The sequence below is a fragment of the Sinocyclocheilus anshuiensis genome, unplaced genomic scaffold, assembly GCF_001515605.1.
Source record: "Sinocyclocheilus anshuiensis isolate Anshui unplaced genomic scaffold, SAMN03320099.WGS_v1.1 scaffold1518, whole genome shotgun sequence".
NCBI lineage: Eukaryota > Metazoa > Chordata > Actinopteri > Cypriniformes > Cyprinidae > Sinocyclocheilus > Sinocyclocheilus anshuiensis.
The window spans coordinates 1015548-1033455 of NW_015548194.1; the positions used below are offsets into that span (position 1 = coordinate 1015548).

General features: G+C 35.0%; 1 protein-coding gene across 1 annotated transcript in view; it reads right to left on the reverse strand.

Annotated features, from left to right (window-relative positions):
• Positions 1-15733, reverse strand: part of map3k5 (mitogen-activated protein kinase kinase kinase 5) — a 49481-nt gene extending 33748 nt beyond the window's left edge. Inside the window, exons 1-2 of the mRNA XM_016439804.1 lie at positions 14933-15733; positions 3379-3518 (exon numbers count right to left, since the gene is read on the reverse strand). Coding sequence (XP_016295290.1) covers positions 3379-3518; positions 14933-15329 — 537 coding nt within the window. The 5' untranslated portion in view covers positions 15330-15733. The remainder of the gene's footprint in view (positions 1-3378; positions 3519-14932) is intronic.
• Positions 15734-17908: the final 2175 nt, after the last annotated feature.

Genomic DNA, 17908 nt, shown 5'->3' on the forward strand with positions numbered 1-17908 from the left:
TTTTTAACTTTTTATTTATCAAAGAATCCTGAAAAAATATCACAGGTCCCAAAAAAATATTAAGCAGCACAACTGTTTCCAACATTGATTATAAATCAGCATATTAGAATGATTTCTGAAGGATCATGTGACACTGAAGACTGGAGTAATGACGCTGAAATTTGCTTTGCTTCATAGGAATAAATTATATTTTAAAGTATAATAAAATAGAAAACTTTTATTTTAAATTGCAATCATTTTTCACAATATTATTTTGTGAAATAATATTCAGTATTTTTATCAAATAGATACAGCCTTGATGAGCATAAGAAACTTCTTTAATAAACATTATTGATCCCAAACTTTTGAATGGCAGTGCATTAAACTGTGTAAAAAAAAAAAAAAGTTTTCTCAGGTAACCTAAAATGTACATCATTTAGTCACGAGTCAAATTAAATACAAATAGCACATTAAAGTTAAAAGTTACACACTTTTTTTGTGCGCGCTGTACAGGTCTGGTATAAAGAATGTTTTTGCTCAGGTGGCCGAAATGTCCGCCCAACAGAGAAAAGTTTTGCTCAGCAAGAAAAAAAATTAGAGGGAACATTGCCTGTATCTGAAGATTCTGAATAACCGTGTGTGTGTGTGTGTGTGTGTGTGTGTGTGTGTGTGTGACCATGTTCAGAACACTATACTGGTTTTACTAATTCTTTAGTATGTTCTGTTTCTGTTGAGTATGCAAGGTGCAATTTGCTCAATTTGGCCTTCCATTTCCACTGACAACAATAAACCAAAAGTGATAACTATAACTTTAAATACCCTTTTCTTGTCCGATTATGTTATTGAACTGTTAAAAGTCATTTTTGATTTGAAAATATTTTCTCCTATTCCAGAAAAACAAAAAGTTAGCCACTGCTTGGTTGACATCCTTAAGAGTGTAAACACTCTTATGAATGCTCGTTCTGCATTTCCGTTTGTAGCTGCTTTTTTTTATTTAAGATAAAGTGGATATGCTGAATTAAACATGCACTGTAATAACATCACACTATTACAACAATGTAGCATGCTACTGGTAAAAACATTTATCTATGCATATTCTAGAGTGTTTTCTGAAACTGTGCAATTCTGTGTGCGTGTGTTAGCCAAGCACCATCCTCCACTAAATTCTGCCTAGTAATAAAACCTCTGCCTTAAAGAGCTAGATATATCTCATATTATGCAATTTACTCCCCACTCACCTGGCATAATTCCATTTAGTAATGTAAAGTAATAATAGAGGTGTGTGACCTTGCCAGGAGGATCTCCATGACAATAATGCCTGCATACAATTAACTGTGGTAATAAAAACCTACAGTTGATCATTGTGATGAAACTGTTGGATGTCTAAGCGATCCACTGCAAATAATGTGGGTTGTATTAATAATTTGTGTCCATCCAATAAATGTGTAAGCACCCTTTTGCTCACAACACTGAGCGTTTCTCGTACTAGCCCGATACACATTTTAATTAGAATGTGTGTAAATCTATAATACTATAAATGTAGCCTATGTGCAACACACCATGATGCAGTTGCTTACTTTGATTTTGCCAAGCAAGACATGGATCTTTATCAACATCCTATCAACTAATCAGATTTTGGGGTTAGATTTTAGGGCACTCAATCAGTTCCTGGCTCTTATTCAGTCCAAATGTTTTTGGACTTGGCACCATTTATCGGCCTGGATGCATGAAGTTTGTTTATAATGGCTGTCACCTCACACCAAAGCTATTTGTTTATCTACACATACTACACATATCCACATATTGGACATTCTTGGATCAATATCAACAAAGTGTTGTGTTGTTGGTTGCTCTTGCTGTTATATGCTATATGTAGAATAAAGCAGCGTTTTCTATAAGACTGATATGTGTAGAGTCTCACACTCAGGTGCTACAAAATTGGACTTGCATTATTTCTCCTCAACAATATTTTTACAAAAGTGCTTTCCATTACTTGATGCATAGGAAGCGTTGGGGATGAGATTAGTGTATTTGTACTTTTGGAATGTTGTTTCTGATCCAGGAAAATGTCCTACTTGGCCAAACCATGGTCACCTGATGCAGCAATACACTACCAGTCAAAGGTTTGGACACACTTAACACAACTTATATTTTTCATTATATTAGTAACCTTTTGATAGAAAAGGCATTTAAAGGTTTACATTTAGTTTTGTAGACAGATATAAATAATGTCTACATATGACTTTGCAAAACTACATATTACGTATATTTTTTTAATTCAAAAATGTTTAAAAATGCTGATAGTAAGGGAACGCATCAACAGGTGTTGAGCATACATTTGAACGGTTTATTCCAGAACGCAGCTCATGAAGAGAATGTCAAGAGTAAGCAGATCTGGAATCTAAAGACTGGATTTAAACAATATTTGGTGATCATTAGGGCTGGGCGATGAACAATATCATATTGAGATTGCGATAAAATTTATATGGACAAAGATGATAAGCTCTGGACATTTTTAATCAATATGGATTAATCTAACAACCTATCACACAGTAGGAATAAACATGACAACAACCATTCAGTGCATGTGGCTAGTAAGTCTGCATGTCTTTGTGTGAATGAGTAAAGGCAGTTTTGTCTACAACACAAACTCAAACATGTGACGCTCACAATGTTTTTAACATCTGTGCCTCAATATATGAGGAGATGATCACATGAACTTCAACTCCAGAGCTGCCACTTTACCAGCTTTTCACCATTTAATTCGAGAAAAACTATGGTCATTCACACACAGAAACTCTTTAGGCCTTCCCTACAGCCAAAAGTTTGGATTAACTTGAAGAAATTATGACACATGAAATACATTACTACTGTGTACTAAAATGTACTTCTCACAGTGATAATAACAATAATATTAAGTTTTGTTGTAAATTAGTATATTTTCATTTAATTACATTTTAAAAGATTGATCAAACTGTTAAAACTTCATGAACTCGTTTCATTAGACACCATACTTGATGATACATTTGTATTCAATCATAAAACAGAGAATTAAGAAATAGAATGGAAAAAAACTAAATGGATTTCAGTGGGCCCTAAATTAAAAGGTTTCTTATTCTGTGGAGTTTAACAAGTTCTGTTTACATTTATTCTCAAGGTCTTTGCGGAAAGCTAAAGGCAATGTGAAAGCATATCCTTCCCCCCCATCAAAGGTAAATTAATATAGTGCTAAATAATGATATTGTATCACATGGGAAAAATATATTGTGATATATTTTGCCCATATTTTGGTCTCTAACTTTCAGAATGGAAGATAATGAAGTAAGACGCTGAAAAAAAATCTTTTATTTTAAATTTTACTCTGGACTCTGGTGACACTGAGACAAAAGACTTCCTGACCTGAAGAGAGTGCAGCGAGTCGGAGTTGAGATCACAGTAAAGAATGATGTTGTTGACCATGCTGAAACTCTCTCGCACACCCAAGTGATAGAAGAGAGAGGGCTGTCGAAATGCATCCGTCATTTCAACCACTGCAATATCTGTGAACAGAGACAGAGAGTGTTCACATTTTTTTTGAAACCCAGACCTGATAGACTAACAGACAGACATGGACAGTTTGCTGAATGTTTGTGTGTGGGGGTTATTTTCTATCGGGCCCGTCCCTATAGTTGAGTTCAACACCCTTTAACACCGCATTTAAATATCAGCAGGAAGTCTGTTGTTTCAGTTAACCCAAAGGAAACAGACATGACAGAGAAAACGAACACAGCAACATACATTCCTAAGCAGAAGGACATGTAGAGTGTATGAACATCCCGAGTTTTTGTGTCTTGTTCAAATAAATCTTAACAGTGAAAGATGTTGGATCTTGGAGTTTGGATTTGTTGGAACTTCTTCATTCTTCATGCGTTATAGTTATATTACAAATATATGTGAAAATCGATTTGCATATACAAATTAAAATAGAGGATATGAAGACAATTTGAGTCTAATGGGAATGCAAAATTCCTTTTAAAGGTATCTTAACCTGCTCTTTGATCAAACCAGTAAAGGGACAGTGCGATGTATCCAGGTTAGGGCTTATACTAGCAAAACTTGAGGGTACATATCATACATATTTAAATATTATTATCCTTTCTTCGTCCTCCTGTGCACAAATTCGCTGGATTCCACGTCACATCGTCTTATAAATGAACACATAAATACTGACTTCAGTGGCCTCCATGTTTACCGCCATATGACAGTGAGACGTTTTTGTTATTGTTTTTGCATATGCGAGTCAGTTCAGGACCGTGATCAGTTCACACTTGAATCTGATATTGGCCACATTTGAAAAAATAATGTTAACGGTGTGGAGGGAAAAACTGATCCAAGCAATAAATCAGAATTGAGAAGCGTAAACATTGCTTTAGTAGCAAGTTAAAGTAGCTACATATCCACAAGCAGAACTGTACATTGCCTCTAAACAATATATGTGTAATACTTTTGGACAGTCAGAAATTCTCAAAAAGACACTATAAGATATGTAAACTGTAAAATATGTCCATAACCAAGCGGACAATTTGTCAGAGTTGTACCACTGGAAGTAGTGGTTGACCAATATGGGGTTTTCAGTGGCCAATGCAAATATTGACATTTAGAATGCAGGGAGGTCTAAGGGTGATACAATGACTCATTACAAATGAATGCAAAATTATTGTACACAGCATTTACTAAAATACTTGAATATAAAAAAAAATAGAACTGTTGGCAGGAGATTTTGAAATGAACAAAGTGGACCGGCAGACATGTGGTGGTTATCAGACAATGCTAATCATCTCAAGATGGATACCAGTGGATATCAGTAGATCATCATGAATTATTTTTCTCAAGTTACACAATTTTTCAGTGCTGCATTTCAATAATAAGGTGATGTGTACAATAGAGCTTATAGTCAACTAATGTAAAGCTAATGATTCATGTTTCAAGGGTTGATCAATGCAAATTAGTTCATTTGTTAAATACAACATCTAAAATAACAAACATGTTGTGTAAAAGTGTATTAAAAAAGTTTATGATGCTGCCTTAAAGATCAATGATTTATGATTATGAAAAAAGTTAAAAAATGTATTAAATTATACGCAGCCACTGGATTTTGTCAGGTCATTAGTTGTATATTTGTCCGGTTTTGTCTTTGTCTAAAAAATAAATTCATCCAAAAAAAAAACCCACGTCATCCCAAACCTGTATGACTTTCTTCCATGCCACACAAAATAGGTACGAAAGCATTAGTTCATCATCCATTTGCAAATTATGGAAAACAGGTGAAATGAATGTGAAAGGTTTTCGAGGTTGTCTTTCACTAACAATCTGCTGACCTGAACATCGGCCTTTTATGTTCCATGGAAAAAGAAAGTCATACAGGTTTGGAACCTGTTAATATGACAGTGATGATAATTTCCAGCTGTGAATACAACATCTAGCATTCCAATTCGCAAAAGGAATTCTGAATCAGATTTCACACATGCAAATGTAGTTTTGAATTCTCCCACATAAATCTGTTACAGTTCTGTGCATGTACAGCTGCTGCAATGACATGACTTTGTTCAAAGTGCACAAATGACATAAATGGGAAATGTCATGTGAGGTAGGGTTGAGCTAGTATGGTTAACTAGTCATCCAACAAATGACTTGTTGATTAGCGAATTCAATATTTAACTGGTTTTAATCTTACAATTTTCAAACAACTGAGATACACAACTTTAGTGCATATGTGATTTTGTGCCACTGTGTGTTGGACCCTTTCTAATAAGCACAGATAGTTTTGGCAGTCCGTTTATTATTCGAATAGGCCTATCTGTTAGTTACCCTCTAGAAGGATTTAGTATGAATTTATTCCTAAGAAATGTGTCTGATTGGAGTCTATTGGACAAGCCACAGCCTTATTATTCAGGGGTTTCTTAAGACTGACTTGTCGAGTATGAACATTTGTAGCTTTGCAACATTCCTATAATTACAGGAAGCTGAAAAAAATGAAAGCTTGATTTAAATGCAAGCAAGATTTAGGTGGTTAACAGACGCATATAGCAACAACAATGATCCTCTGATAATGTTGCTACATAACTAACTAACATATACCCAAAATACAAGGACAACAAGCAATGGGTAATTATTAGCAAGAAAGAATTCAAGATATTTAATTAACTGAAATCAATGGCAAACTTAAATGTACATGACTGTTAAAGAGGTACACAAAAGCCTTGAATGAGTCTTAGCTGAGTTTCAGTGTTAGGTTTTGAGTGTTAGTTTGTTTAAACAAAGAGGATCGATGTTGCTCCCAGACAGGCAGAAATCCATCAGGCTGACAAGCCAGATTGTATTGGCCAAACTGGGCTGCACAATATGATTACTAAATGCATTAGGGTATCCAAAGTTACAAAGTTTTGAGCAGAAATGATGCTGTGAGGGATGCAAGTGTGGACCATTCAATATCTTGAACTGTACTGAAAGCTGGAATAGGGCTAAACAATTAATCAAAATTAGCTTAATGATTTGATTTGGCTTAATGCGATTACTGAAATCGCAAAGGTTGAGATTTTTTATTAAATGAATATATGCACAGAGTCAGTAGTAAATGCTGCTCGATCTCTGCAAGCGCTGTGAGTTTGAGTCTCTTGTAACGTGTATTAGAAAAAGCAATGCACCAAACATCTTCCCAAACTTGTAATGAGAAGCATTTATAAACCTGTTATCCAACAAAAAAGAACATTTAATAACATGATTTTATTCCACAACAAAATCGAGTGCCGATTTCCCAAACTATTCATTCAGTTCTCAAAACAAAGACAAAACATTTTCTTCTTGATTATTGGAATGCCCATGTTGGCCTACAGGGTCATCTATAGGGTTTTTATATTTCTTACACATACAGTATAATTTCAGTACATAGTAGCAATACTTTAGATGGAAGAACTTTTACTATTCTATACTGTAGCATGTTGTACACCCTCAAACTTGTAACTGTTGAATTGATTTGTAGCCAAGTACTTCTTACATGTACGGTATTTTTGAAGAACTGAGAGACAACTACATAGGAGAAGTAGAGAAAATCTTGTGTCAGAAGACTAAGAAACTGCTGTAGTATGGCAAATAAGGTCATTACCAATACTGTAATGCAATTTATTTTTTACTGTAATGTGACTGACAGTATACGGTCTTGTTGCATAACAAGTTCATATTCAATTATTTGGTATTTGAACTTTTCTAGTGCTTTTCATATACTGTAAGATCACTTTACAGTAGTGTAATGAAAATAAACTTTTCTTAATGCTTATTGGTAAATTTCACTGCATCGGCACCCCTCTGTTTATGTTGCAAACTGTACTAGACACTGACTTGCAAAATGATTCCTGTTTCCCAATAGGAGGTTTTTGTGCTTTGAATTGATCTCAGTAGTGTTCTCTAGGCAGTGAAGTAGTCTGTATATTTGTCAGGTTTGTGTGTCATCTGAGGCCAAAGTTTGATTCTAGAAAAAAGAGAATATGCTTTTGACTAAAATATTTGAATTTGACTTGGATTTTAAAAAAATCCGAAGTTGATGGGCACCATTGACTTCCATAGTATTTTTTTTCCTACTATGGAAGTCAATGGTGCCCATCAACTCTTTGTATACTAACATTTTTCAAAATATCTTCTTTTGTGTTCAACAGAAGAAAGAAACTCATACAGGTTTGGAACAAGTGGAGGGTGAGTAAATGATGACAGAATTTTAATTCTGGAAGCGAACTAATCCTTTAAGGATTGCAATTGCCAGAATAATACAGTAGCTTAACAATATTTCTGAACAAACTGTCTCCCCTCACTATGTTACAAGTTCAAGAGAGGTCATTAAGGGGATTCTCCAGCTAGGCCTGTCACAATAATCAATATATCGACCTATCGCGCAATATATGTACATGACCTCAATAATTTTTGGTGATGCAATATATCTTTCTTAGAAAATGTTTATTTACTATTTATTCCATTTTTTTAAGGTATCTAATATTTTGATACTTAATTTCCATGATCTAAATATTCTTAAAAATTAAAAGTTTGTTGTCATTTGGAAGTGTGTTGGCCTTCTTGCATTATTATGCTGTTACATTATGATTATATATTCAGTGGCATAAAATGGTCTTTAAAATGACAATAATATCACTTATCGCAATTATTTCTGGGGCAATATATCGCACAACAAAAAGTTATCGTGACAGGCCTATCTCCAGCCAAAATATCCATCCCGATGATGTAATTTGTGTTGGCAAACAGAAAGTATTCATAAATATTGCTGGAAGACATTTGGGGCCATGCACAACAGAAACAAAGTGACAAGCTATGCAAGCATGGCAGAAAGCATCAGAACAGTAGAATGAAAAGCTTATTTTTCAACATCTACTTCCACCGTCATTTTTCAGTAATATTATTAAAACTAAGTTAATGATACAGAATAATACTAAAAAACATTGATATAGTTCATTAAGGATTAATATAAATGTGTAAAATATGTACAGTATATGTATAAATGTATTCATAAAAATAAAAAAATGAAAGAAAAAAAGAGTAAGAAACTATCGAAACTATTGTTATTTGCTTTTAGTAATTGACCAAGTACTAAGCAATTTAAAGTACACTACAACTCTTTCATTTTCAATAATTATGCTTCCTATAAAATGCTGTTAATTGAATGTGGTTCAAAACAAAATTTGTGGTGAACATCTGTAATTTATTGTTGATTACCACAGTCAATCATTTTGACTCATCCATCAGGTTGTAAAAACAAAGGATAAATGTCTGTAATGCACTTACAGTGGAATTCTAAAAGGTGTAGAGATGTGAATGTGATCAGTAATTAGTAAAGGAATTCCATTAGAATTTACAGAAAATACAGATACAATACAGAAATGAATTAATAAATTGTAACTTGTCCAAAACTCTCATGCATCTCTAGGCTGACTGCTATGCTGCTGGAAACCACATCCCATTGAACCGTTACTATCTACTGTTGTTCTTGTAATATCTTTTCCAAATATGCATCATGGGAAATTTACGTATTTACATTACTAATTCACTTTTGGCTGTCAGTGGGTTTTATTTTCCAACCAATGCTCACATACCATTGGTCATTTGGTCTAAGAATGTATCCATTGTATTGGCTTTTAATTTTTATTACAACAGTGAACGTGAAAAAACTACTATGAAATCTCAGTCATTTGGTGCATTTAGACTGAATAATTAAAGGAATCACTCAAGCACTCAGATATTTTTAGACTGCTGAACAAGGATATGAACTGAAAACCATTCAGCACGAGTTAGCGGGGCCTCATCAAACGGAAAAGGAATGTGCCATTTACTGAGTTCAGCGAAGTGCAAGAAATGAGAACGACACCTGAAACAAAATCTCTCTACAGCTACTAAGCATCTTGATAACATATTTCTAATAACTAGTTTACCAATATACTCCCCTTTGACTGTTTGGATGAACAGGTCGTTCCTGTTATACTACCTTTTAGATAGTTCCTATACTAGTGCAATTAATCCAGCGAATTGTTAAGGCCTACCTATAGTTGAATTTCACATTAAGCAATAATGAATATAGGCCTAAAAACAACACCGCTCACCTGTAAGGAACTAGGTCATGTCTAATTTTCACAACTTTCTTCAGGCATTTTTTTGTTCACTGGAAATTTGCAGAAAAATGTTTCTTTTAGGGGTGGCACGATACCATTTTTTTCAGAAGCGATCCCGATCCGATACCAAAAGTTCTGAGTATTGGACAATACCGATACCGATCCGATACCAACACAGTTTTTTATTTTATTTCTATACCTCAGTGTGTGTTGACCTGATCATCACTCTTTTGTGTGTTACACACAATCTAGTAAATATAGACAACTTCATTATAAAGAAAAATATCAAATTAAAAAATATATAATCATAATCTATGAGAAAAATACTATTATAAACTAGGTTAGTGGATAATTCGGCAGCAAAATTTACTCTACAAAAATGATGAGTTCACAATAATTTTATAAAATCTAAACATTTAGAGAAAAAACTTTATTTAGTGGGGACAAATAAAAGTAAATAGATGTATTCTGGTACAATGTTACACATTGCTCATTGTATTGTAATATATATTAATGAAAAACAAGTAAATATAATTATATATAAATATATGCAATAAATTAAATACATCTCTTTTACATTTATAGCACAGTAATGAGGCAGCAACATAGGATAGATAAGACAGAACAAGAAAGGCTATTAACAATCTTTCATTACGCAAAAGTATTATAACATGAAAGGATCCATTACGTAGCGGTACAAAGCGCTTATGCGCATCCCGTGAATGATGCGCTTGAAGCAACACGGAGTCACAGCGCGCAGCGCTCCGCATAGAAAAGTTCAAAGTACAAAGGGAAGAGATATTGATGCGTAGTGTATTGTTAAAATGGATTTTCGTTTATTGAGCCTTTTCTTTTAACAGTTTTAAACCTCAGTTACTGTGCGCTCTTGAAGAGTTCCATTGTTTCGACTGTAACCGAACACGACACGCAGTTTGAACGCTGAATGGAGGATGACAGACAGCCGCAGCGGAAAGAAGAGGTTATGTGAACTTGAATTTAATGACTTAAATATTCATCTGTACCACACATTGAACTATGGAACAGCTTCAGAACACTTGAAATATAGTGCACGAAAACTTTACTTTATAATGTTTGTGTGCCTTTCGTGGGGCTCAACAATAACACAGAATAGTATACGCACAATATCGGATTTGGATCGGTCTCGTCTGACCGATACCCGATCCGCAGAAAATGCCAGTATCGGAGCCGATATCGGTACTGAGTATCGGATCGATGCATCCCTAATACGCGATTTAACAAATATGTATAGCATATTTTTCTTTAACCATGCAGCAAACTAAAATATACTTAAAAAAATACCTTTTAAACTGTTTAACTGATAGTATTAATAAGTTAAAATTACTACTTTCGGTTAATGGTTAAATGGTCAATATGAGCATCCCAAATACCAATCACTTTTAAACAAAGACTTCCTGTTAATTACTATAGCGCTATTGTTCCAAAGAGTGGAGTTGTGAGGGAAAAAAGTTATGGCTAAATATAATTTTCCAGAAAAGCAGTACTTGCTTATGAAAATTAGATACCTTCAAAGGAATTTTAAAAAGATCAAAATCACATCTTAACACAAATTTAAGGCCGCCAATATTTAAAAAAAATATGATTAGGAATATGGATCCAAATTAAATGTGGCTTTGCTAAGCATTCTTTAAGCCATTTTATTCTGAATGTGCCAGAGTTCACAATAATTTTATAAAATCTAAACATTTAGAGAAAAAACTTTATTTAGTGGGGACAAATAAAAGTAAATAGATGTATTCTGGTACAATGTTACACATTGCTCATTGTATTGTAATATATATTAATGAAAAACAAGTAAATATAATTATATATAAATATATGCAATAAATTAAATACATCTCTTTTACATTTATAGCACAGTAATGAGGCAGCAACATAGGATAGATAAGACAGAACAAGAAAGGCTATTAACAATCTTTCATTACGCAAAAGTATTATAACATGAAAGGATCCATTACGTAGCGGTACAAAGCGCTTATGCGCATCCCGTGAATGATGCGCTTGAAGCAACACGGAGTCACAGCGCGCAGCGCTCCGCATAGAAAAGTTCAAAGTACAAAGGGAAGAGACATTGATGCATAGTGTATTATATCTGTGCCATAGTTTATTGAGCCTTTTCTTTTAACAGCTTTAAATTTCAGTTATTGTGCGCGTGAAGAACAATTCATAGTGCTCTCTACTCCAGTGTAGTGATCTCTAACAGACACCCAGTAGAAAGTAACATGATTCAGAATTAGCTATAAACTCCAGCAAGATAAAGTACTTTTATGCAAAACCACTGATGTTTATCTAACATTACAGTTCAAGTATAATAATAGGAACATTGTATCATCCTAGAGAGAGTTCCATCGTCTTGACTGTCGTAACCGAACGCGACGCGCAGTCTGAATGCTGAATGGAGGATTACAGACAGCCACAGCGGAGAGAAGCGTTTACGTGAACGTGAATTTAACGACTTAAATATTCATCTGTACCTCACATTAAACTATGGAACGGTCTCGGAACACTTGAAATATAATGCACGGAAACCTTATGGTGCTTTATAACGTTTTTGTGCCTTTCGTGGGGCTTAACAATAACACAGAATAGTATACGCACAATATCGGATTTGGACAGCATAAAGTGGCAGTATCGGAGCGATACCGATACTGAATATCGGATAGGCACACCCCTAGTTTCTTTGGCTGAAAGTTTGATACCCAGGTAAACAACATACTGTACGTTGAGTAGGCACTTCTGAATAACTGTTAATAAGTACGTTCTACACAGCATATATATAATCTGGATGAACTACATTCATCATATTGTTATTGTCCTTGTGATAATAAGCCAATCAGGCTTGCAAATTGCAAACAGGCCAGTGTTTCATCTAATGCTTGACATTATTTTGAGATTATCGCATGAGCTGATTGTCGATTTATCAAGGTTATTCCTCACATCAAAAAATGTTTACTCAAAATGCACTAAAAAGTATGCAGTACATTATACAATATAGAACAGATGCATCAAGTCACTGCAATTCACAACTCCTCTCCTGTGGCCTCATGGGATAGTAAAGTGCCACTGGATGTGCACTTTGCAACAACACTCTGGTTTTACGAATATTATGAATTTGGAAAAAATGTTTTACCACTGTTCCTTTGCAGCCTATGTGTCCTCATATACTCTGTTGATGGTACAGCACAGCACAAAACTGTTCAACCAGCACAAAATCAGACTAACTCAATCACCGCACAACTTTCAAACCAAAAAATACAAATAAAATAAAAGAAGACTTCTATCTGATGGCCAGCCCTTGCAGAGATAACCATAATATGCAAGAGAAATGTAGGCTTTCTTGTAATCAGATGCAAAAAAATCTTTGATAAGATTGCGTTCCACAACAAACCATTATTCCTTTAAAAACTCCCAGAGTACAAATACCATCCTACGCATCCACAGTTAAAACATGTTTAAGCCTTTTAAAAATGCTACAAGTAGATAAAACAAGCAGGCTCAAATTATGTACTGTATGCATTCATCAAAACAGTCACATGTGTAAAATAATAATAAAGCGATGTGCCTATAGACCAAAAAGGCATCTTAAAATATGCAAATGACAACAAACATGTTTACAGCATGCATTTTTATGCATGGTGGTGATGGCAGAATATTTATACAAATTTTTCCCATTCCATTAAACTAAAAAAAATATTATGCTGTTAGGAGTTGCAGTCATTTAAGTGCAGGTTTGGTAAGCTCAAAAAGCTTACCGAAGTGCACAAAACTGGATAAGGTTACACCAGAATATCTAAAGCAATCAAGAGTCCACAACTATAGACATAGTCCAAGTTTATGAAACTTGGACAAGCTACAAAACCTTTAAACAAATGACTAAGAATTTGAGGGCTCCAGCTAAGTACTGACAACATAACATCTCAGCATCCAAAATAACACAGCGACTTAGCAAGAGATGTGCGAGGTTACCACAGGAAACAGCCGTTTTCTCTGCAACCCATCTTGAGTTTTTTTAAACCTAAAGACCACATGGATGAAACAGCATTCTGAGATGAACAGGACAAAACTATGGTGAAACATAGAATTCTGTGCAGAGAAAGCAAAGCACACATCAAAGCCTTATCACAAATGATGGAGGGAGAACAGTGTTGTGGGCCAAACTCCAGGCAGTAACAAAAAGAGTCTGTCTCTGATATAAAGTCCAAAAGAAACTAGGTCGCATAAAATGGTCCAAAGCGCAAGATTAAATCTTTAAGAGAAAAGGCATTCTTCTTTTTAGAGATAGAAAGTTAAACTCCAAATCTTAAAAGTAATAATAAATAAATCTCATTAAAAGTAACCACTGATTAACGAATGATAATCACTCCATTTTACCTCAATACTACCCTTTCACTTATTTTACAGTTATTTGTTTATTTTATGGATGTTATTTGGTAATTTCAGGGATTCTCACTAGCCGCAAATGGGTAGTTGACAAATATACCCTAAATGTGTCCTATGGTGTGACAGCAAACATTTAGAAAAGAAAAAAAACTAACAATGAAGATACATCTCTCTTATGCTATTTGTGTATTATTAACAAGAAATTAATTATTAATAATGATTAATTATTGTTTTCTACATTTTGCAGTTACACCATAGGACACATGTACGGTATATATGTCAACAACCCAAATACCTGCAACATTTGCAAAATGATTAAATCAAACTACCTCAAATTGAGTGTTTTGTCACTGCATGCGATGATCTCATGGATGAGGACAGTTTTGTAATGCATAATAACCAAGAGGTGTTCAGGTAAAGGAATTGACTATTACACATTGTAAGGAAATGCGTAGAGCTCTGATTATAGTGATATGGTGATTTTTTTAAACATTTGAACAAGACTGTGCCTCTCTGGTTTTGCTGCAGCTCAACAGTTACATTCATTTTCAAGCTACCACACAAAACTTCATTTCCATTCAAGTTTGCATGCCTCTAAATGCTAGTCATTTCTCGTGGAAACGAGGTTAAAGACACTGCACTCCACCCTGGGCTGTGTGCATGTGGTATTGATGGTATCAGCCTCCCATTCCATTCTGAGAACTTTCCTGGAAAAAGGTAAGAAACCAAATAGAAAGAAACCAAACACACCTAATAGACAATAAAAGGCCGTGTCTACCGAGCACGTGGGTTCTCAAAAAAACTGTTCATAGCAATATTTGTGCCCATTCAGCGAATGACATTCACATTCATTTGCAGGACATTCCCAAAACTTCTGTCAGTAGACTTACCTGCATTGTAAAAATGATCAAGAACTGACGTTTCACCAAAGTCCAGCTTCCCAAAGGGGACTATGTCTAGTTTAAACCCCACAATGTCACAAGCATCCTTCAGACACTGTAAAGCCATGTTCTCCGGGCTGAGAGTTTGGCTCGTCTCAGAGTTCCTCACATAAGCCACTTGCACGGCTCGGCTCTTACATTTACCCGTGGTCAACAAGTTCCCACTGTCTGAGGGCAAACTGATCACCCCAGTGTTGGCACTCTTACAGCTGGAGGGGTCCTGCCAGAAGGCCCCAGCACCAGGGTTCACGCTGCCACTGGATTCTCCATTACTCCCTCCCATCATGTCTAGGGGTTGGCAGAGAGAGGGTACGGAAAGAGAAATGGCCTCCGGATCTGAATTCATTTTTTCATCAGTTTGTTAAATGACCCCAACCCCAACAGTACAGCTTCTCAACCGGCACACTTCATAGCTGCCATTCCTGGTAGCTCTACTAGTGGCACCAAACCAACAAATAATACTGACGTGATGTCATCAACGCCGGTAACCTACAATGAAGACGATTATGGTTTCATTTTTAGATGAAAATGTAAAAATCCGCTAAGCAGTATATAGGTCTGGACGGGAAAAAAATGGCAATTGAATAACTGCATAGAATAGATCACGCACACGCTCGTCACGACTCGAAGAAACGATATCACACTCCCGAAAATTCATCGATGTCCTGAAACAAAAGCGTTTCAGAAGAACTTATTTATCGGAGCGCATGTATAGTAGTTTCTGAAGTAACGTCAGCGCAGCTCTGTGGATCAAGCCGTTTCACTATGAGCCATCAAACGCGTTTTCTCAGTCCTGTCGTTCCTGTTTATGTCATTGTGTTTATGTCATTAAATTGCGAAATCGCTCTCGGCTGAAGCGCGTTTGTCTGCCGGACCCTGCCCTATTTGTATTATTATCTCCAACACAACTCACGCTCAAGGGGTGGAGTAGCACTCCGAACTTACAGGAAGTGAATTGACGAAACCTACTATGGAAAAGGCTCAAGTCATGAATATTAAATACGTAACGTAACGTATTTAACGAGTATTTCACTTGTATATCCCGTATATCTTGAATACGTGAAATACGCGTTAAAAATCCGTTTGAACGGGTCAGTGTCATTGGCTGCTGAAAACTTGGGTCAAACCATTTCTGTGAGCTTAAGGGGGTGTACCATTCATAGACTAGAATACCACCATTTAACAGGCTATAGATCAGCTTATTCAACCTTTTTATTTTTGTCCTTTTTTGACTTTTTTGTGTAGCCTATAGAAATAATATATTTAAATTGCAGTTTTATGAAAAATTTGATATTATATTAGAAATAAAATTGCCTCGTTTTTCTCCACATATGCCTTTTTTTTTAGTAAATAAACATATTAGTGGACATAGCTTTAACAGTGATCAAACTTAAGTTAGCATCAAAGCTTTAACATTTGTGTGGGGAAATCAGTGGAGGTAAGCAATCAATGCAGGTTTTAGACAGACCATTGTAATCAATATCTGTCTTTGGAAAACAACATGTGCTTTTCTTGTGCTTACATTTACAGCTATCGCCAGCAGGCGGCGCTTATTATGCACTCATCAGACAAACATGCAGGTGATATTATCCATTTAAATTAATTTAAAGACGTAAAGTATTTAAATATGGCATTTTAGAATGTAGATATACTGCAATTTGATGTTGATGAAAAACACGTGCGCCTCGCGCTGCCGCATCTGTTGAACTGAGGCGCTACAGCTACACTTATACAAGCCGTACACTCACTACTTTACATTGTAGCAAAGTGTCATTTCTTCAGTGTTGTCACATGAAAAGATATAATAAAATATTTACAAAAATGTGAGGGGTGTACTCACTTCTGTGAGATACTGTATATATATATATATATTCTAGCACTCTCTATTCTAAGACATTTAGACTTGCACTCTATTCATTTGCTACTTGTTTTCTTTATAAAAAAAAAACTAACACATTCACAGCAAAATCCCCAGTGTCAAATTAACACTGCTGGGTGTCTATATGTGGTTAATGAGGTAATTAAGAGATTCATTGAGTGATGATTGACTATTATTGAAGACACCTGATGTTAACAAGCAGAATCACCAAAGAAGAAAATCACAATTTTTTAAGTCACAATTATAGTGGTCAGTGTTCACTTTAGTTGGGCTCTTGACCCTTGACTTTTTAATAATACATTTTATTTGGCTGCTATAACTGAATTATAACAAACAGACTTTTGCAAAGAGCTAAAGTCATTAGGTAGTGATGTTCACAGTGTTGACATAACCAGCAAAGAAAACCTAACTCGGTTATTCAGGTCATTACCTGATGATTATGTCAAAACACAATCATCACCATCTGATGACTTTTGCTCTTTGCTCGTCTCCTGTCATAATTCAGTTATAGCAGCCAAACAAAATGTAATATTAAAAAGTCAAGGGTCAAGAGCCCAACTAAAGTAAACACTGACCACTATAATAGTGACTTAAATTGTGATTTTCTTCTTTGTTAATTCTGCTTGTTAACATCAGGAATCTCTTGATTGCCTCATTAACTTTAACGCCGCTTCAGTGTTACTTTTAACACTCTGTAGTGTTAATTTGACACTGGGGATTTTGCTGTGTAGCTTTCTAATCTTTTTGTATTCTATCTGTTTTCTTTTCATTTATTATACAATTAACAAAAGCAAAAAAGACCTCTAACACTAGCTTGCTCTATTCTTTTTCTATTCTATCTGTTTTCTTTTTATTTATTATATTATTTAAATAACCATTGCTACGTGTACTGCATTAAGCTAACTGAGACTTGTTATAGCACTTGTATATCATTGCTCTTTTGTTGATTTTGATTGCTTCCATTGTCCTCATTTGTAGGTCGCTTTGGATAAAAGCGTCTGCTAAATGACTAAATGTAAATGTAAATGTATAAGAACTTGATTTGG